General features: G+C 36.3%; 1 protein-coding gene across 4 annotated transcripts in view; it reads right to left on the minus strand.

The window, feature by feature from the left end:
• Window positions 1-21,903, minus strand: part of GBE1 (1,4-alpha-glucan branching enzyme 1) — a 146,664-nt gene that overhangs the window by 49,027 nt on the left and 75,734 nt on the right. For all 4 annotated transcript variants that reach the window (XM_070942660.1, XM_070942664.1, XM_070942662.1 and 1 more), the window contains exons 5-9: window positions 20,001-20,136; window positions 17,239-17,329; window positions 15,238-15,447; window positions 4,913-5,028; window positions 4,656-4,783 (exon numbers count right to left, since the gene is read on the minus strand). In XM_070942660.1, the coding sequence (XP_070798761.1) occupies window positions 4,656-4,783; window positions 4,913-5,028; window positions 15,238-15,447; window positions 17,239-17,329; window positions 20,001-20,136 (681 nt within the window). The remainder of the gene's footprint in view (window positions 1-4,655; window positions 4,784-4,912; window positions 5,029-15,237; window positions 15,448-17,238; window positions 17,330-20,000; window positions 20,137-21,903) is intronic.

Here is a 21,903-nt window from a genome sequence, read left to right on the forward strand (position 1 = left end):
AAGTAGATTTGGAAGGGTCTAGGACAACTCACCCTAGCTGACTTACCCCAGCATCTTGCCCTGGTTGTCTCACCCCGGGACTACTCACCGTGAGACAATTCAATGCAGGATAATTCAAGAAAGGGACAAATGAATTGCGTCGGGCCTTGTCTTGCTTTAGGTTTGAAGCTCCTCAAGATGAGGAGCTGCAATCTGTCTCTCTCTTGAGTTATCAGCATTGAATTGTCCCTTGGCAAGTTGGCTACAGCAAGGTGGCTGCAGAAAATTGACCAGGCCGAGTTGACCCATTCTAGATTTGGAATATTATCAATACTGTTACTTATATTTTTTTCAATGTATAGGAAACTGGATTAGATTTCTTTTGTTGGAAAATACCCAGAAAAGTATATGAGAAAATGCAAAAAGATTATAAAATAGGAATCCTGATCACCTTATTATGGCTTACTGGATGATGGACTCATTTTATTTGAAAATAACCTCAAAATCAATAAAACATGATACATCTTTAAACCTCATTTCACATCTGATTTTACCAGACCAGAAAAGATTCTGTACAAGTATTATGCCTGGAATAGTAGGCAGAAAATGCAAAGACAATAAAGGAGAATACTTTTATCTCATGGTTGAAATAAGGGATCCTAGAAGCTCTCTGAGCCTGCTTGTTTTCTTGAAGGCATTTTATGTAGCAAGTAAGAAATCTTACTACATAAAGATAGTACAATCAGGCCTTAACATGCAGTGACTCAGCGGCAATCTCGACCTTCGAATCATTAATTAACAGTATTCAAAGGGAACTAGGAGCTGATCGTAGGCCAAGTGGCCCATATCGTCCAAGAAGCAATCCCTGGTTCGATGAAGAATGTGTGCTGCTCAGGAACAAGATCAGACAGGTTTACCTGCTCTATCGTAATCGAGGGGATAAACGCCTACCCGAGGACTATTACCGCCTGAAGCGGGAGTATAAAGGACTAATTGTTAAGAAAAAGAGGGCTAAAGAAAAAGAGAAGTGGGACCTACTTCTCCTCTCTATTCAGCAGAAGAACACCCGACTATTTTGGCAAATCGTCGCCTGTTCGCTGCCTGGTCATCAAGAACTCCCTCTCTGTTGTATTTCCAACAGAGATTGGGAAAGCCACTTTGGATCAATCTTCCAGGCTTCAATAGTCACGACCGGACTCGGACAACAACTGCCCCCTGCAATTCCGGACTGGCACCCCGTGACTCATGCTGAGATCAACGAGCTTATCTCTGAACTTAAGTCAGGCAAAGTTCCTGGCCCTGATGCTATACCCCCTGATCTGTTAAAATCTAATCCCAAGTGGTGGTCTCCTCTTTTAGCAACACTCTTTACCCATATCAATACCTCTGGCAGGATTCCTACCTCCTGGAACCAAGCAATTATTGTCCCTATTTTTAAACGAGGAAATAGGAACAACCCAGCCGATTATCGTCCTATAAGTCTGCTCTCCATCATTGGGAAATTGTACGCTAAATATCTCCAATGCAGACTCCTCACCTGGGTCGAGGAGTCCAATATTATTGGTGCTGAACAGATTGGGTTTAAAGCAGGCTGTGCCACATTGGACCACTGCTTTGTCCTAGCGCACCTGGTTGACAAATATGCCACCATACCAGGTGGTAAACTTTTTACTGCTTTTATCGATCTAAAGGCAGCATTTGATTCAATCCCAAGGGAATTGTTGTGGACAAAATTGCTCAAAAGCTCCATCGACAGACGTCTGTTGTTCCTAATTAGATCCCTATATAATCAGACTTCTAGTCAGGTCAGGTGTAGTTTGCAGGGAGAACTCTCTAACCCTATCCCGATAAAGAGTGGAGTAAGGCAGGGCTGTCTCCTGGCTCCTCTTTTGTTTAACCTATTTTTATCTGATTTGGCCTCTTATATTGGATGTATTGAGTCTCACGCCCCAAAGCTGTCAACAACGAAGATCCCGCTTCTCCTTTATGCTGATGACATGGTCCTCCTATCACTGACGAGGCTTGGCCTGAAAAGGCTTCTCTCTGCATTTGGGTCCTACTGTGCTGAGAATCACTTGTCCATTAACTATGACAAATCAAAAGTCTTGGTGTTCTCTAGTGCCCGGAAGTTACACAACTGGGCTATTAAGGGTAATGCTGTTAAGCAGGTTTCCCATTTTAAGTATTTAGGTATATATTTTCAGAACACTGGTGCTTGGACTAGACACCGAACCCAGGTGCTGAATTCAGCTTTTTGTAGCCATCAGCAGATTTTAAGATTTTTCTATACCCAAGGTGGCCAATTTATTCCTTCTGCTCTGCGTATTTACAAAGCCAAAACCTTGGCCCAAACTCTTTATGGAATTCCTATATGGATACAGGGCTTCAAGGAGTGTATTGAAAGAACCCAGGCTGCTTTTTTAAGGAAACTTTTGGGTCTCCCTCCCTGTGTTGGCTTTGCTCCGATGTATCTGGAACTGGGCATTCGATCAGTCGAATGCATGGCGTGGATCAACACCTTTAAATGGTGGTTTCGGGCACTCTTTTTGGCAGCCCCTGGCAGCTACCTCTCCCTGGTGTTAGCTGACCCCTATACGTCTCGATGGGAGAGGGATCTGATGAAGAAACTCCACCTGTTAGGTTTTTCGGGGGATGCCATGGGAGACTATGGCCTTAAAGACGCCCAATGTAGGGTAGTCCAACGGCTTGTGGACATAGACTTACAATATCTGAGAGCTAGAGCCAATAAAACCTGCTCCCCTCTGGTCTTCAGCCAACTTAATAAGTTTGGACTGAGGATGGCCTCATATTTCTATACTCTAACCATCCCTAAGTATAGAAGAGTCTTCTCCCTTGCTCGTTTTAACGTCTTGCCTTCAGCATTGCTGGACGGTCGATTCAAGAGGCTTCCGAGGGGCGAGCGGCTATGTCCCTGTGGTAGAGCGGAGGTTGAGACTGTGGAGCATGTCCTTTTACACTGCCCCATGTACAACGTAGCCAGGACTAATTTGATGTCTCTCTTAGAGACAGATTTCTGTGGGCCCAATGATAGTGATTTGGCCTTGTATTGTTTAGGGGATGGCTCCTCATACACTACCTCTCAGGTCTCAAATTTTTTTCTAAGAGCTGTAACCATTAGAGGAGAGCGCTGTGGTCCCTCTGAGCCGGGGCTTCCGGTGGCCGGCTGTTCGTGATGTTCTTTTTCCTATGTTTTTCTGTAGCTATGCTTGCATTTTGGTCTGTGACCATAAATAAATTTATTATTATTATGACCAGGCCGAGTTGACCCATTCTAGATTTGGAATATTATCAATACTGTTACTTATATTTTTTTCAATGTATAGGAAACTGGATTAGATCTCTTTTGTTGGAAAATACCCAGAATAGTTTTAAAAAGTTATGTAAGTTATGATTCAATTTTTTGTGGAATAGTATTATAACCAATCTGCCCTAGACTATATGTGTGCATTTTCTTTAGAATTCACTTCGCTTGCATGTAAGATCAAATTCACACTAGCCACTTGTAATTTAGGATAATATCAATAGTTCTTCCCTCCTCATTTATTTCTGCCACAAGCAAGTGGATCAATTCCACATTTTGTACAGAGGCTCCCACTAGAAAATAAAGTTGAAGTAATTTTCAATTTAACTAGAATAAATTGAAGGAACATCTTGTTTACAAAAAAAGTATATGAGAAAATGCAAAAAGATTATAAAATAGGAATCCTGATCACCTTATTATGGCTTACTGGATGATGGACTCATTTTATTTGAAAATAACCTCAAAATCAATAAAACAATTTTAAGTTTAATACATTCCATACTTGCTGCATTTCACCAGTTTTTGTTTAAAATGCATTGTAATTACTTCTCCAGGACCAAGACCAGTACAATTTAAATGTTAAACAGTTAAAAATGCTAAACACTAAGAGATAAAAACGTATAAAGATTTCTAGAAGTACTTGTTTACTTGTAATAACAGCAATTCTAGCAATATCTTCTAAATGTAATTCTGGCAAATATATTATTATTTATAATTCATGGACAAAGAATTGCATTTACCAAATAATAGTCATAATGAATTAGAAATAGGAGGAACATTAGGACCTCATAAAGGTTGTTGTTACAAAGATACATAAAAATTTAGTTGCTTTGGCAGTATAGTGAGTTTCCAAAGTCATAAATACATTATAAAAGAGTTAAGTCATGAGAAAGTTAGTTGTTGAAAAGAATTCTAATTCTAATGATCTCTATGGAAATTTTCAATCATTCAACTCGTGGTGGTCCCAAAAGGCAAAAGGAAACTGGATTTTGTTTTTCCTTGAAGACATTTCACTTCTTATCCAAGAAACTTCTTTAGTTCTGTCAGAAACTGAGAAAGCACTTTTAGGACAATTCTAATGATCATATTATAGTTAGGCTGCATCTTAGAAATACTTGCTGATGTATGTCTAAACTCAGTGGGATTTGTCTTGGAATACACTTGGACAGGAATATACTTTACAGCATATATTTAATTCTACAACTGAAACTAGTAAAATGTTTAACAAATCTTGCATCATACTTAAACATTAATACGCTGAAATTAATATAACTGTAACTGAATAATGATTTGTTTAAAACAGCTTTCAAATAAATAAGTCAAAGTAATTGTGTTAATGTAATCTAAGATTTACCTCTGCTATAGTTACACATTCTGGATGCAAAATATGTACCATGTAGTTTGCCATCATTAGGTAGGCCAGTGCATCTTCATCAACATGCATACCAAAATATTCATTGTAATCTCCACTAAAGCCTTCACCTAATATGATAAATAATAACAGTGTCAAGTGCCATAAGTGCAAGTTATAGGATTTACTGTAGGTTTTCAGATGAAACTCTTAATTATTTGAATTGTGATTATGGTCACTGATATACAAATTAAACTTACGAATTCCATGATGATGATATAGCATAGATGATACACCATCAAATCGAAACCCATCAAAGGCATACTCTTCTATCCACCATCTTAAATTGGAGAGAAGAAATCTCAGAACTTCCCAGCTGAAATATAAATAACATATCCCAAGTATTAATGTACAACATAAATCTACTCCTACTGTTTTTATATTCACAATTTTATCAAGTTTTTGATAAAAGAATAAGACCATAAGACTAACTTTTATTGTTTATTACATTTATAAATATTTTTTTTGTCCGATAAGGTTCAGACAATACATGCATGATTCTCCCCCATTTAGGACCTTCAATGGAAAAAGACTGAATTGGTTATAAAGAAGCCCCCTGGTAAATGAAGTTAATATCATTAAGGGAAAGGGAATCATTTATACACGCACATATACAATTACAAATAATTTTCTTTTAGGTGTTAAAAATATTAACACACAAACACAAACATACACACACATACACACAGAGTAAGGAAGGTAAAAAAAATTACGGTAGTTCAGACCTTCCAACTTCGCGAGATCTTTTTTTTTTTTTCGTGAGAAGTTGGAAGGTCTGAACTATTTTTTTTTAACTGTAGTCCCACAAACTACTTTTCTTGCCCTGCACATACAGCTGAGAACGGTGCTGGAAAGCAGGTTAGTGAAGAGATATGGCTGCTCTAGGAGTAGGCTGGGGGTGAGGGTTTGGCATGGGTGGCCTGGCTGAAGGGCCTTCAGGTAAACTGGTGCGGAACACATGGGGCAGCTCTGTACACCCTGCCTTGCTTCGTCCTCCCCACTTCCCCACTTCATTCTTCTTTGCAACATGCAGCCTCTCACAGTAACAAGAATTGCAGGCACAATTGCTTCCCACAATCTTCCAGAATTGCCTGCAGTTCTCGTTACTGTGAGAAGCTGCACGTTGCTTCTGGGCAGGGGAGGCTTAGTCTCCTTGCCCAGTTCCCCTCTGCTGTTTCTCTTTCTTTCTCTCTCTCTCTCTCTCTTTCACACACAGAAGGACTTTTAACGGCTTGAACTGCCACACACTTTTTGCCCAGCTCACTTCCCCCGCCTCATACCAGTACATGGCGAGTGGGTTGCTCCTTTCAGCCCAGCGGCCAGGCAGCGCACATCGCTCACTCTTTTCGGCTGTGAAAGAAGTGACCCGGCAGCCAAGCGAGGTGCATGGGGGGGGGAAATTAGGACACCCCTTGAAAAGAAGGCCTAGCTGTTTTTTCGGCGGTCAAAAGACAATAAGACCCTGCTGTATTTTCGAAGAAACAAGGTGTAAGACGCACTTCCCCCTCCAAAAAAGTGGGTGGAAATGTCTGTGTGTCTTATAGAGCGAATATTGAAGTGGGGGGAGGGGGGTTGATGCCCCCGTCACCGCTGCTGCCATTCAATCCTAGAGCCTTTGTTGCTGAGCGGCTGGTTGGCAGTTGGATTGGCTTCCCAGAATACTGCTGATCAACTGTTCTAGACAGTGGGGATCACCGCTGCTGATCGCCGCCGTTGAATGGCGGCGGTAGAGATAGGTGGTGTTGGTAATCATCACCGCCTAGAACAACTGATCAGCAGTATTCTGGGAGGCCAATTCAACTGCCAATCAGCTGCTTGGCAGCAAATGCTCCAGTGTTCCCCGGTGGCAGCAGCAGCTCAGTTCAGTTGACCAATGGTGGGCGCGATGGAGTGGAGCTCTAAAAAGCCACATGCTGGGGCTGCAACAACATGCTAAAGCTGACCAGGCCATTTGCTGCAAGGACGCTAGCCAGAGGAATACCGGATAGATGCTGGGAGGCAGATTTTTTTCCCCCTCCTCTAAAGCTAATGTGCGTCTTATGACACCAAACCAAGTGCAGGAAGTACTATGCCATTTTAGTACCTGGCTTGATATAGAAAATACAGAGTCCAAGAATGATCTCTAGAAAAATAAATCATATGTTGAAAAATAAAAATGGAATCCTTTTCTAGAATGCACAAGAAAAGCCAGAAGTATTAGTAGTATTTTTTAAAATTTCTTCCATCTGTACAGATTCACAAAATCCCATTTTGATATATGTGCATAATATAGTTCTTTTCTTAAACATAATAGCTCTTTTTAGAAAACAGATCTGGAAACCATAATTGGTACATGGGTAGCAGAAGAATAACAAACACATTATTTTAAATGCATGGTTGTACGCTTGAATAAACCATTCAGACAGATTTCCCACTAGCCGACAGTTAAAATTTCAGTTCTCTAATATTATACCATGAATATATAGAATTGTATTTCCATAGGCAGACAGTTGTTGGACCCTATATTCAAAGTCTATGTGGACCCATTTGTATGTGTAAGATCGGTATAATGGATTCCAGAGATTTAGGGACTTTGGCAATATGTTTTTTTAAGATGCCACACAGCAATTGTATCAGAAGTCAGAACATTCTCCCAAGGGCTCCAGCAGCATTTTTATCAAGAGGAAATATGGTGACATTTACAAATTAATATTAAAATACTGAGAAAAATGGTTTTAAATGCCAGGACAATCCTTACCTATTTTGTATTACCAAGAACTTGATATCAGGAGAATGAGCATAAATTTCCAAAAGAAGAGTGAATATAGTATTCCACCTGGGACAAGTATAGAACCCAGATCCACCCTAGAGTTATGATTATGAATTTGGAAGTGAAAAGTCACATTTTTACAGATGAAATAATGCATCAATATCAATCCTGGTAAGTGATTTTATCTGAAAAATCTCCAACAAGAATTTGATAGAACCTGCCTTTCCAACCTATGACTATTGGTTCTTAAAATGATATATAATCCTGGCTTCCACTAATAATTGTGAATGTATGTGTTTATTAGTGCAATAACTGAACCTTTACCATGCTAGCAAGTAATTCTAACATTCCACTTATGATTTTTTTATAATTATTGTGTATTATTCCTTTTGTTTTTTCTGTTATTTCAAAATACACAAACATATATATATATGTTCTGGCTGAAGAGGTCCAAGAAGGCCGAAATAGTGCTATCCCAGTCTCCCATGAGTCTCAGAAGAAACAACATAAAATGTCTGTCAGGCCTGAAAGCGATGAATAGAGATTTCATCCCACCATGGCCATTTTAACATCTTTCAACATAGGAAAAAACCCTGATTGCAAAAATATCGCACATTTATACCTATGAATTAAAATTTATTTATTTATTTATTTATTAGATTTTTATACCGCCCCCTCTCCCGAAGGACTCGGGGCGGTGCACAGCCAAAGTTAAAAAACATACAATATAAACAATTAAAATACGTTTAAAACAGAATTAAATCTAAAATGGCTCCCCAATTTAAAATGCCTTACCCATACCCCTATAAAAAGATGAATTTAAAATTTAAAAATTTAAAATTTCCACATTTAAAAAGGGGGAAGATTTAGGCCAGGCCAGCTTGATAAAATAGAAAAGTCTTAAGCGCGCGGTGGAAGGTGCGCAGATCCGGGATCCTACGTATCTCCGGGGGGAGCTCGTTCCAAATCGTAGGTGCCCCCACAGAGAAGGCTCTCCCCCTAGGGGCCGACAGCCGACATTGTTTGGCCGACGGCACCCGGAGGAGCCCCTCTCTATGGGAGCGTACTGGCCGGTGGGAGGCTATTGGTGGTAGCAGGCAGTCCCGTAAATAACCAGGTCCTAAGCCATGGAGCGCTTTAAAGGTGATAACCAGAACCTTGAAGCGCACTCGGAAGACCACCGGGAGCCAGTGCAGCTCGCGCAGGAGAGGTGTCACATGGGAACTCCATGTCGCTCCCATCAAATCATTATTTCTTTAAAAGAAATAAATATTTGACCTCTACAGGGAGGAGTCATAAAATATGGGTGTGTCTGGCTGAAGAGGTCCAAGAAGGCCGAAATAGTGCTATCCCAGTCTCCCATAAGTCTCAGAAGAAACAACATAAAATGTCTGTCAGGCCTGAAAGCGATGAATAGAGATTTCATCCCACCATGGCCATTTTAACATCTTTCAACATAGGAAAAAACCCTGATTGCAAAAATATCGCACATTTATACCTATGAATTAAAAGAAATAAATATTTGACCTCTACAGGGAGGAGTCATAAAATATGGGTGTGTCTGGCTGAAGAGGTCCAAGAAGGCCGAAATAGTGCTATCCCAGTCTCCCATAAGTCTCAGAAGAAACAACATAAAATGTCTGTCAGGCCTGAAAGCGATGAATAGAGATTTCATCCCACCATGGCCATTTTAACATCTTTCAACATAGGAAAAAACCCTGATTGCAAAAATATCGCACATTTATACCTATGAATTAAAAGAAATATATATATATATATATATATATATATATATATATATATATATATATATACATACATACATACATACATACATACATACATACACACACACAACAGAGAGAGAGAGAGAGAGAGAGAGAGAGAGAGAGAGAGAGAGAGAGAGAGAAAGAGAGAGAGAGATCTGACTTAGCAGTCAAGTTGATGTCTTTGAGTTAGTCAGTTTCTCTTAGTCCTAGGAAGTAAACAACGGCAAATATCTGCTGAACATATTGAAACCTATATGGACTTGTCCACATAGTTGCCAGTAATCAGAATTTAATCATCATCATCATCATCATCATCATTGTAATCAGTAATCAGAATGCACTACCTGACTCCGTGGTTTCATCCCCAAACCCCCATAATTTTAACCTAAGACTGCCTACTGTTGACCTCACCCTATTCCTAAGAGGTCTGTAAGGGGCATGCATAAGAGTATCAGGAATGCCTACCATCCCTGTCCTAATGTTCCCTTTATTTGTATTCATTTCATGCTTATACTTATATATATTATCTAATACATACTTGATAAATGAATAAATAAAATAATCAAGACTGACCTACAAGAAAAACAAGAAAAAACAAAACAACCTTTTAAAGAAACCAAACCAAACCACATTATGGGGCAAATTATATAGCATTATATTTCTATTTCAATCATAATCTAATTAAGAAAGAATGTATATATTTTTAATTTTATAATATAACGTTAAAGACAAGAAAGGAAATGGAGGGTTGTTTTTTTTTTTGCTTCAAAAAGTGAATGTTCTAAAAAGGGGTGAAGAAAAAAAGGCATAGAATAGAACAAGAAATGTAATATAGTTTAGCCTTCTGTACTAACCAATAAAACTATCTTGTTGGTGTTCATACCATGAGATTAATATATAGTATAGACAATGAAGCCATGAAGGTCACTAGCCAATGTTATACTACGTACACTCTTTAGGTAACATCCAACCTTTATAGGATTCAATTTAAAATACTCCTAATTTTGGCTACTGCTCATTTTCCAACTAATTCCGACCATGATCATAAAGTTATCCCATATATTTTTAGTTACTAATTTCCCTTACTTTATGTCATTATTATTCCCTTACTTGTCCTCTTTTATAAAATTGAAATTGATCAGATCACTTGAATCTCTAGACTGCTGAAAGTCTGTGAGTATCTGGCTCCTTTTCACAAATCATTTGATCTTACATGCATCAATAGGAATTATCAGTGGGAGTTGTGAAATTGCTTATCCTTGGTCCTAGAAAAAAGCATTTCATGAACCAAGTCTCCAGCTTGTATTCGTACATCTATTGAATATGCTTACAAGCTCAATCATTGGGCAATATGATCTATATACTATTACAACTCTAGTTGTCATGACCTTTCATTAGGAGAAATAGTGCATTAGGATAACAATTTTTAAACCTTAATGGGCTAATTTATAGAATGTGTCCAAAATCTGAGACCTACGGCACCCAAGAATTATTTTTTTTTGAAGAAGTTGTGAATCCTTCAGCACTATTGACTGTTGCTAGGCTGCTACTGTAGCCATGTGATAATTCTGTGACAATTTCTTAGCCTGTCTCACTATCCTTCACTATTTCCCATTCAGCAGCAACTACTTACGTCCCTGCTGATCAAGAAAGGGAAGAAAGGAACATGAAGGAAGAAACCCTCCCCATGCACCCTTCCAGGTCCATGCCATACTCCTCATGCTTCCTTATCTATGCTGTCTCCCATGCATCTTCCTCAACCTGCACTACTGCCAGCATATCTTCCGCAATTCTTGCAGTACATGTTGCATATCACATGCATTGCCCCTGACTCACATCAACCCCTGGCATATTTTTCATAACCTGTGCAGGACTTCTTGTGCACCCACACATGCTTCCTGACTTGTGTAACGTCTCACATGCCTTTCCTAGCATATATAGTCTCTCTTGCATACCCCCACATACCCTCCCACATCTCATCTTCTTTGCCTGCTGGGAAGGGACTGTGTCCCTCTATAGCACATCTTGGGTAATCTCAAGCATTCCCAGACACCATGTCCCATTCCTGTGCACCATTCCCAAATGGTCCAGCAGCTCTCATATACCTTGCAACCCCATGCATTCTTTTTGTACTATGTCACCTCCTGCATGTCCTACTTTATTCATGTAGCATTTCTTGAACATGTGACCCACATACACACTTGATCTGTGCTGCCCCTGTGCACTTCTGGTCCACTTCTGGATACTCTTCCTGACTTATGCTACTCACACATGCGAAGGAAGGAAGGAAGGAAGGAAGGAAGGAAGGAAGGGAGGAAGGAGGGAGGGAGGGAGGGAGGGAGGGAGGGAGGGAGGGAGGAAGGAAGGAAGGAAGGAAGGAAGGAAGGAAGGAATTAAGGAAGGAAGGAAGGAAGGAAGGAAGGAAGGAAGGAAGGAAGGAAGGAATTAATTTCTTATTCTCCCTGCTATCTTCTCATAAGGAAAATCAATTAGGGAAGTCTGCAGAAAATCTGAAGTTTCGCTTACTTCCACTGCTTTTTGCCCACCCATGGATATTTTGTAGGTTTAAGTAAGGAAATAACATTGAAACAATAATGCAATGTGTTTAGTGATCTCTAAAATAGTACTAATCTCATATTTACCATTTCTACTCCCTGACTTGCAATTTTGTATTTGGATTGTATTTGAAATTCCTCTCTGACAATAACATTAATATATGCTGGGATTTTCTTTCCTGCTTTCCTGTTTTTTAGTTTAAAAAATTATATACAAATTGAAAAAGTCAATGATTTTTACCTTCTGTTTCTCTCACCACATTTTCAGCAAATAAAAAAAAAACATCCATCTTCTTGGATATACAATTCGCAGTTGAGGAAGAAACAGCTAAACAATTGCCAGTTTTAGATGTGCTTATCAACAGATGAGAAGATAGAACCCCAAAAACCAAAGTTTATTGCAAGGCTACCATCACTCCATGCACTCTTAGCTTCAACAGTAACCATTCATTGTCTCATGAAAAGAGTTGGATCAGAATACTATATAACAGGTGGAGAATACACTGTAGTATCCAGCAAGCAAAACAACTGGAGAGGAGGTTCTTACATGAACAATTCAGGCAGAATGGGTACCCACAAATTGCTTGCATAATATGCAGGAAGAGAAAGGAAGAAAGAAGGTACAAGACTAACTGTATGGCACAACCTGTCATATATTAAGAACATTTCAGAAGCAGTATAACACAACTTTGCAAGTGGACATCACCCACTGCCCAGAGGCTATCATACAGTATGAGGACAAATCATGCACTACAAATATTGTTTAGAGGTGAGTGAAACTTCAAACGTAAGTTATCAGTTTCCCTATATGGATTGCCCCTATGACCACGTAGGAAAAATCTGGAGGAAGCTATCCACCAGTTTGCAAGAACACGAGTGAGAGGTTAGATAGGGAGACCCAAACTTGTTAATAGCCTCACACTGCAATGAATAAGGACATGTATTCAATTTGCAGCTACTATGATTGTTGGCCAAGCACGGACAAAAATAGCCAGAGAAATGATTGAAGCCTGAGAAAGAGGTGCCTTGTCAGTCTGATTTACCACCAGCCTACTAATACTTAGGAGTCGAGCGTGCAGTGGCAAAAGGAAACAACAATATATTACTTCATAGCCAGCCATCAACAGTCTAACAACTAAAAGTTATACACAATCAGGCACCATATAAATATAACACATGGAACAGCCCAGTGCACATATCCTGGAGAGAGAGAGAGAGAGAGAGAAGTTCTCTGAGGATGGCTCCAGCATGAACTGAAAGCTTGGAAAATAAAACTTTGGTTATGATGACTGATTCAGATTGGATCCTGCAACATTATCCTGGGACATGGGTATTTACCTTCATCTAAAAATTGGTCTAGATGGGTTTGCTAGATGTTAAAAGATTCCTTTCTTTCATATATTTTGAGTGACCACTTAATGAGTTTTAAAGTATACCAATAAAAATGTACGAAAACTAACAATTACTTTTAGTGTCCTTCATAAATATCCCAGTACATCGCTTAATTACCATACAATCTTGTCCCCCCCCCAGCATAGTTACATTTTAAAGATTTTGCACACAGCTGTGCTTGAATGTAGATAATAAAGGAAACAGAATTCTTCAAGGGAAATTATATGTTATTTGAAAATTTTCTAACTAAAGTGGCATCTGTGATTTAAAGTCTCCTATTATACCATACCAATTTAAACTTAAAAGCAAGGAGAAAAAAAAAAAGAATTTATCCATCAAGAATGTTTATTAAAAATTAAAGTTATTCTTCTGTAGCATATCTTATTTGCATATATTATAAACCTTATGTTCAGGGTTTGGTTATGAGGGAATATTGAAATTTTAATATGCTACATTTCCAGAAATACTGTTCTTTATTTATATAAACTCACAAATATTATATATTATTATTACTGTTACTGATAATGATGGAATAAAAGTAATAATATTACATTTATTTTTTATTTTACTTCTTTTATATGAGCATATAATTTACACAGCAGAAATATGTAACTAAATTTGTTCAAAATATTACTTATCCAGAAGAGCTGTCATCCTAAGGCTGAGTATAAGTGACTGGTCCAAAGGTACTCAGTTGGCTTCATGCCTAAGGTGGACTTAGAAATCATGGTCTCCCAATTTCTAACCTGATGCCTTAAACCACTACACCAAAGAGGCTTTATGTTTACATACAGAGATATATACACACATATATCAAAGAAATAACTTACATATGAAAGAAGAAAAATGGCAATGATTTTCCATACTGAAAGATGAAAAATACTTACCTGCCTCTCAAAAAATAAAATTAAAAAAAAATAGAATTGGCAGATCTTAACGGGCAATTGAATCAGTATTTCATGGGGAGAGGGGCAGAGGAAAAAGGAAAGAAAACTAGCATGGAGAAAAATGGAGTAGAATATTATGAAAGGGAACTAAAACAATAACAAAACCATTCTATATTACATTTGTTTGTCCAGTTTACACATATAAAATTCTATTTGATAGCTGATTCCAACAATCAGCTATTTGTTTGCATATACTGTATTTTTCGGAGTATAAGATGCACCTTAGTTCTTGGGGAGGAAAATAGGAAAAAAAAATTCTGCCTACCAAATATTCATCTAGCTAGCGTCCTTAGCCCTAGCCTTAGTTCGCTGGTTTTGAGCATGCGCTCAAAAGCCCCTGGTTGGGGCTTAAAAACAGCTTCTAAAGCACAGCTGATTGTAGGAGGGAACAGCAATGAGAAAAGCAGGCAAAGCGCAGAAAATCGCTAAGGTATCATTAGGGCTGATAAAAAGATTCAAAAGCACAGCTGATCATTGGAAGGAGCTCCAGTGAAGCTTGGAAGCAGTAAGAGAAGGCAGCAGCTGTTCGAGGTAACCATTTTGGGCACCACACGTTTGGTTTTAAGCCTCCAAACGCATTGCATTTTCTGATGGTGATCAGCGGCAATGTGCTTTGGCGATCCCCACAGCCTTGAAGGGCTCTCAAATGGAACATTTGGAGGCCAAAAATGCGATGCGCTGAGCCCAAAACACAAGCTGTTGTCAGTAGCAATCTCTGCAGGCAGGAAGAGGCCGCACAGAGGCCGAAGGGTGGGGGCCGGTGGGTAGGCAGGGCTACATTCAGAGTATGAGACGCACCCAAATTTTCAGCCTCTTTTAGGGGTGGGGAAAGTGTGTCTTATACTCCGAAAAATACAGTAAACAGTTTTATCTGATACTTTAATTTTCACAATCAGACAAACATTCATCTGTGAATCGAATTGGCTAAATTGCTTGTCAAAGCCCAGCTATTAAATTCTCTTGGATAAGTTATGCAGCATCTTTCACAAGCTTTTAATGTTGCTGCTCTTAAAGAGCCACAATAATACATTAATAATTGGATGAAAACAAATGACCTATAGATTATATGTATGTAAATTAATTAGATGCACTCATCGTATTATTTATACCTACTTTGCATAGTCAAAAAGTCGGCTATCCCAAAGAACATGTGTTCCTCTAGGACCAGAATGGAAAAATGCAGAATCAGTACCATCAAAATTGTTCAGGCCATCTTCAGAATTCTTTGATGCATGACTGTGTACAACATCTAATAGAACTGTGATTCCCATTGAGTGGGCAACATCAATCAGTTCCTTTAAGTCATCTGGAGTGCCGTATCGACTAAAATGTATAAACATTTAGAATTAATTGTATACAACATTGATTTTTTTTAAAAAAAAATCAGCATGATTACTACTATTATGATTCACTAGAACTGTAACTCTTATTTAATGACAGCATTTTAGGGAGGAATAGAAGATATTTTATCTATTTAAGCTTAAGAAAATCAAGTGGTAAGACTGATATGATTATAAAAGGCACATCAATCATGTGATATAATCCTAGGCTAAACAAACAACAGTTTAACCTATACAGAGTATTAACTCAATAAAATTTACATTTTCTTTGTTTATATGCTAGTATACTGATCTGACTCTCAGAGTAAAAGAAAGAAGGTGAAAAAATAACTCACTGGGAGGCCTTAAGCAAATCATTAGATACTTTCTGAAGTTATAGGAAAAAAGTAAATTCAATGTCTCTCATATGAATGCTGTGAAGAACATACGAGATATAGACTGTAAGCACTTCACAAGTAAAAAGTACCGTAGAAATGAAAGAGTGAAATTTTAATTTGCATCACTTTTCAGTCATTTCAAAAGGAAATTATAACTTAGTTCACATTCAAACTGACTTTTAGAAGAGTACGTTTTTAGCAGCTTTAATTTCAGCACCATATGCAGTGTATGTTGAATGTATCTAGAAATGGAATTGCAGTAAAAAAAAAAAAAGCTGGAAGGACAAGCTGTAGCTACAAAGATAGCTTGTTCTAATCTCAAATACAGTATCTTGTGATAGAACTCTTGATTATAAATGCAGAGCTGGCAGCCATTAGATTTCAGATAGCTTTGAATCTACAATGATACTCAAGCAATTAACAATGTAATTTAGCAAACAACTGTGTTTACCTAATGTGAAAGGTCATATGCTTTATGCTTGAATATTTATTTTAAAACTATTTAATATTTCTAAATATAAAACAGATTTAGTTTATAACATTATTAGAATTAATTATAGTTATAAATAAATCTATATTATACAGGATTTTTTTTTTCAAATTACAGTGGCTTTCTTCAATCAATCCAAAACTAATGTATTTTGTGCATGTTCCCCTAATTATCTTTCATTTCTGAAAACAATAAGTCTTCTGACAGAGTAGAGAAACAAACTATTCCATGTTTTTGAAGAAATCTACATGGATAATGAATTAAAAGTAAAATCTATTTTATTGTATATTATCTTGATCCTGGTTCCAAGAAAGAAAACAAAACAATTAAAACAGGTCAATAAAAATATTCATTTATTTAAAATAATTTAGTAATTCAGTATACATTCCCTCATATTGCCTCGTTCCCAACTTTTTATTTGGACACTGCTGTCATTCATAGAGATTTTGAAATCTGAGAGTGGAGAATATACATTCTTCCAACTGAAATGAACAATTATTGAGGTGTAGGATTAAAAACTCAAGCCCCTAAAATGTTTTCAGCTTTACTACTACTTTCCTCAGTTTCTTTCTTATGTTCAGAAATATTTATTTATTAATCAAATGGCTTTATAAGAAAAGTTGAAAATTGCAGAAGCTGCCTTTTATCAAGCACTTTGATATCAATGAATCAATATCAGACCATATTCCTATTGTTTGTAATATGTAAGGGTGACAGTCACTGAAATATTGTTCCATTTTGGACTGTAAGTTCATTGGTGCCTACAACTGCTGAAATTATGAACACAGTCCATCATATACTTCCCTGATCAAGTTTGTCAACCTTTTTCATTGGTTTAGATCTTTCTGATATATTTTTCCTATGAAGAGGAAAAAAGAATAAAAACAGCAAAAATAATAAAGCATACCTTGATGCTGCAAAAAAACTTGTGATCTGATAACCAAAACTTGCATAGTAAGCATGTTCCATCACAGCCATCAACTGAATACAGTTATATCCTGTTTGTAGAAGAAAATTAGTGATTGCAACAGTGCTTTTTAAAGAAAACAGTGGCCAATATTACAATTGATTTTGGTCAAGATTATCTATATTTATCAAGATATAAATTAAGCCCAAAAGAAGCATTTTTTTAAAATCAAAACTGGGAAAGCCGACATTTGAAGCAATCTTTTAAGTGCATTGAAATATTGGCCTTTTACTAAGAAATATATAATATGCAAATATAATTGTAATTTGACTTTAGAACATTAAGTATCCCAATGTGCATGCTCTGAACTTAAACTGCACTTTTGATATTTACAGTGTTAATAATAAAAGTAACTGACTATACATATATTAAACTTCGTGCTTTTTTTCTTAATGATTCAAACATTTCCATTTCTAATTGACATTTTTTTCTCCAAATTTATTTCCCTCAAGGAATCTGTTTAAAAAAACAAATGTTAAAGAAGCATAAGTTTGATCTGAAATTTACTGAAAGTTCAGAGCACCAAAGAAAAAGAAAAAGAAAATGTTTCTATTTGTCCCTTATCCCACTCAAAATATTTTATACGATGTTAATGAAGTAAATCTGAAGGGAAAAGTATAATTTAATGATGAAACCACACATATTTAAAAGAAAACTTTTACTAAAGCAATGAAGCCAACATCTATAAAAGCATATATACGTCCCCTTTAACAACCAAGCAAGAATTATTGGCGAAGAATGAATTACAGGTCAAACTTGAAAGTCTGTGGACATAACCATTTTATATTATATTTTATATTTTATATTGCTGAGCACATTGTAAGCCGCCCTGAGTCTTCGGGAAGGGCGGCATATAAATCAAATTAAAATAAAAAAAATAATAAAATAAATATTACTTTATGTATTAGCACTTAGTATCAGCATTAATTAAAATCTTTGATTAAAACTATTTCACTTAAACCTTAATTTAGTTTTATATGACTACCTATAGTCTTATTTATGGTGTGGTGTCATATTTATTTATTTCCTGTTATCAGACGGATGGAGTGATTTTAAATTGCAATTTTAAAAGATTGTTCTGTAAAAAAAACATGTTGTATCTATATTGTTTACTTCTAAAAATCAATGTTTATAACTAACTGTAGTATTAAATTACAGACATTTTTTCAATCAGTTATTGATGCTTCTAATAGAATCATGCTAAATTTTAAATTGGTCTGCCTCTTTGGTCTTCCCCCTCCTCAAGAACCAACATTGGATCCAATCTGTCTGGACAATTTTCATCCAGTTTCCCAGTCCCATCCATCTCTTAGATATTTTGGGGGTAAAGTTTTAAAAAATTATTTGTATAGCTTTATATTTTAATTATTTTTCTATTTGTCTTTTTATAACCTATAAAGGTTTGCTTTATAATAGGGGAGATCAGTTGGTATAAAATTTTAATAATAAATAAACACTCATCAAGAATCAAAAATTACAAATCAATTTTCAATATTAGTTCTAATTATTGTATTTGTATCATAGTCACAGAGTCAGAAGGGATCTTGGAGGTCTGTTTTTTTCCCAGTCTTTTCTTGAAAATTTCCAATGATGGAACTGTTCTATTACCTAAGAGCACTCACATTCAGGAAATTCATCCTTATTTGGATCTGTCTTTGTTAAGCTTGCACTCATTGGTTCTTTCTTATCTTCAGATGCTCCGGAGAATAAATTCACACCATGTTTCTGATTATGTTTTGGAAAACCATTGTCATGGCCCTTAGCTATCTCTTATTTAAATTAAAAATATAAAGTAATTGGAGAACCTTACATTTCTTACCTTTATGTTCAACAATTCAAGTGCAAATCTATCAAGATCTTTTGAATTTTGAGCCTGTTTTCTGTAATTCATTGGGACTACCTCTGTGATCTTTTCCCCAATTTTGTGACATCAACAAATTTTATGAATACCTTTTTTATTTCCTTTTCTAGGTCATTTATAAAGATATTAAAGAGTCCTGAACCCAGAACTAAACCCTAAGATAAGAAACTGCAGACTTTCATCTATGTGGGCATAAAGGACTACGTGTTGCCTACGGTTGTTCAGTCAACTGTGAATCCATCTGGTAATCCATCCCACACTGATCCTATTTATCAAAAAGGAGGCTGTGATATACTTTATCAAATGAGTTATGAAGTCTAAATATATTCATAGCATTCCATAGATTCATTAATTGTCTAGGATGATCTATGCTAGTTTTTGACAAACACTCTTCTAAATGCTTGCAAACCCACTGCTTATTTTTTTCTAGAATGTTCTCAGGTGTTTATATCAAGTTGATTGGTTAATAGTCTTCAAATTCCTCTTTTCTTCACTTTTTTAAATATTGTCACAATGTTGGCTCTTCTCCAATCTTCTGGCACTTCCCCTGTGCTACAGGATTTCTCAAAGCATGGCTACTCACAGATGCTGGAAGTTACATGCAACTTGATTAGTAAATTGAACTAGCAATTTACTTCTGGATGTGGCTCTTTACATAAATATATTATCAACAGCATCTTGCCTTTAGTAGCTTTCTAAAAAAAAAATACATGTATCCCACATTAAAATGCACTGAGGTGATGTATTAAAAATCAATATGGAGACTTTTGAAATGAACGTTCTAATAAAAACACAGGAGTCATTAAAATTTATCTCAAAAGAAGCCACAGATATCACTTACCAAGATCTTTGATTTTTGGAAGCACATTGTATGTAAAGTTTTTATATGAAGCTATTTTCCCTTCAGGGGAAGCAATTCCCACATGTGATTCATAGATTCTTACACTTTTGGGTTTCTTAGGAATGGGATGTTTCCACTACACAAGAAAAAAAATAGTTTAAGAATAAAAATCTGAAAGCTGTTAGTTTTCTTAGACAAGAATGGACATGTTAAAATCTAAACCACAACATTAAATTTTATATAAACACAAGATATTGAGAGCAATTTAATGTGCACAAACTCCTTTCTCCAAAGCTCCCATGGGACATAATTTAATCCAGGAACATCCACAGGAAATGTTGGTTTCAAAATTGTAGGTACAGTTAAGCAAAAGTTTACTCATTTTTACATGCTTGCAATGCACATTAAAAGGGGGCAGGTATTTGATCATCTGGGTGAAACTATCATTGCAGATGCTCCATTTCATTTTTCATTTCATTTTATTAGATTTCTATACCGCTCTACTCCCGAAGGACTCAGGGCGGTGCACAGCCAAACAATAAAAACACATACAATACAAAATTTAAAAAATAGAATAAAATCAAATTAAATAATTTTGGCCCCGACAAATTTAAAACTCCAAACTTTTAAAACCAATTTAAAATTGAATATATAAATACTAAAAGATATTTAAAATTTTAAAAATCTTTTATAAAAGAGGGGGAAAATTAGGCCAGCCAGGCAGATATTGCAAAGGCAAAATATACATTGGCTACTTAGATTTCTAATTTTTTTTAAGGTCAGAAAATTCTTTGTGAATAATGTATTAAAATTCCTCTGGTCAGAAAATTCATACTATCTCAATTTGACCAAATGTTTTGACCAAATAATTAGTAAGTAAACTTCTATTCAAAATTCACAAGATATTAGATTTCATCATTAACTTGAAGAACATTACACAGAATAGATACAATTCTCTTTTACTGTGTAGAAGAATTATAATGGCATTATTTATCATTACTATTTTTGTCAGCAAATAATGCTTTTAGGAAAATCCTAGGTTCCTGGAAAGACAGTTTAAAAACTGGGACATATTTTTAAAGTTTATTGGTTCCTGTACTATTTATATTGGAAACATTATCCACTGAACGTCTTATATTGTCCTTTCCACTCCATTGCATCCCAGTCCTCAGTTCTCATCTTTCTTTCCTATCAATAAATGAAAGATTAATTTACTGAGCCTATTAGCAGGAATACTGTAGAAAGAACATCCAAAATTAATAACAAGTCTCTTGACTGCTAAACAAGTTGTAATTGCATGCAAGTTGCATAAATCAATATTGCTTATCATACAGAGCTGAATTACTGAAATATGGAATGCTTTTTGAAATGTGAAAGTTCACAGAGTTTGTAAGATGAAAGACTGGCAGCAAATCACAGAAAGGCTTAAGTATATTTGACAATTTTTATTTGGTTTTGAAAAGGACAAAAAACAGATGCAGGTGCTCTGTGCATTGTTATAAATTTAATTTTGTAAAGAAAGTGTTTTCCTTTTGTAGTCTATGTTACTCTCCATATAAATAATGAATAAAATTATATTTAAAGTTGTTTGAACGAACTGGAAATTTAGATTCTTCAGAATAATCACAGTAATAAAACTCACTCACTTTAATATTCCCAATAGGTTCTTCAGTTGACCTAAGTATTTCATCAACATCTATTATCCTAGGGGGAAAGACTGAAACTGAATCTCAAAATACAGCACTGTTATAGAGATACTATGTGCCTTCATTTATAAGTGAGGGGGGGGGAGTGACAGCATCCTGTGGATTCATCAGGTTAACTTTTCAAACAGTATTAGGGAAGCATGAAAACACTTCTTCCAGTTTGATACAGGCAGCACTACCACTTCTACAGTGGGGCA

Source organism: Pituophis catenifer, unplaced genomic scaffold, assembly GCF_029215685.1.
Source record: "Pituophis catenifer annectens isolate HBS135680 unplaced genomic scaffold, rPitCat1.0.hap2 SCAF_4, whole genome shotgun sequence".
Lineage (NCBI taxonomy): Eukaryota > Metazoa > Chordata > Lepidosauria > Squamata > Colubridae > Pituophis > Pituophis catenifer.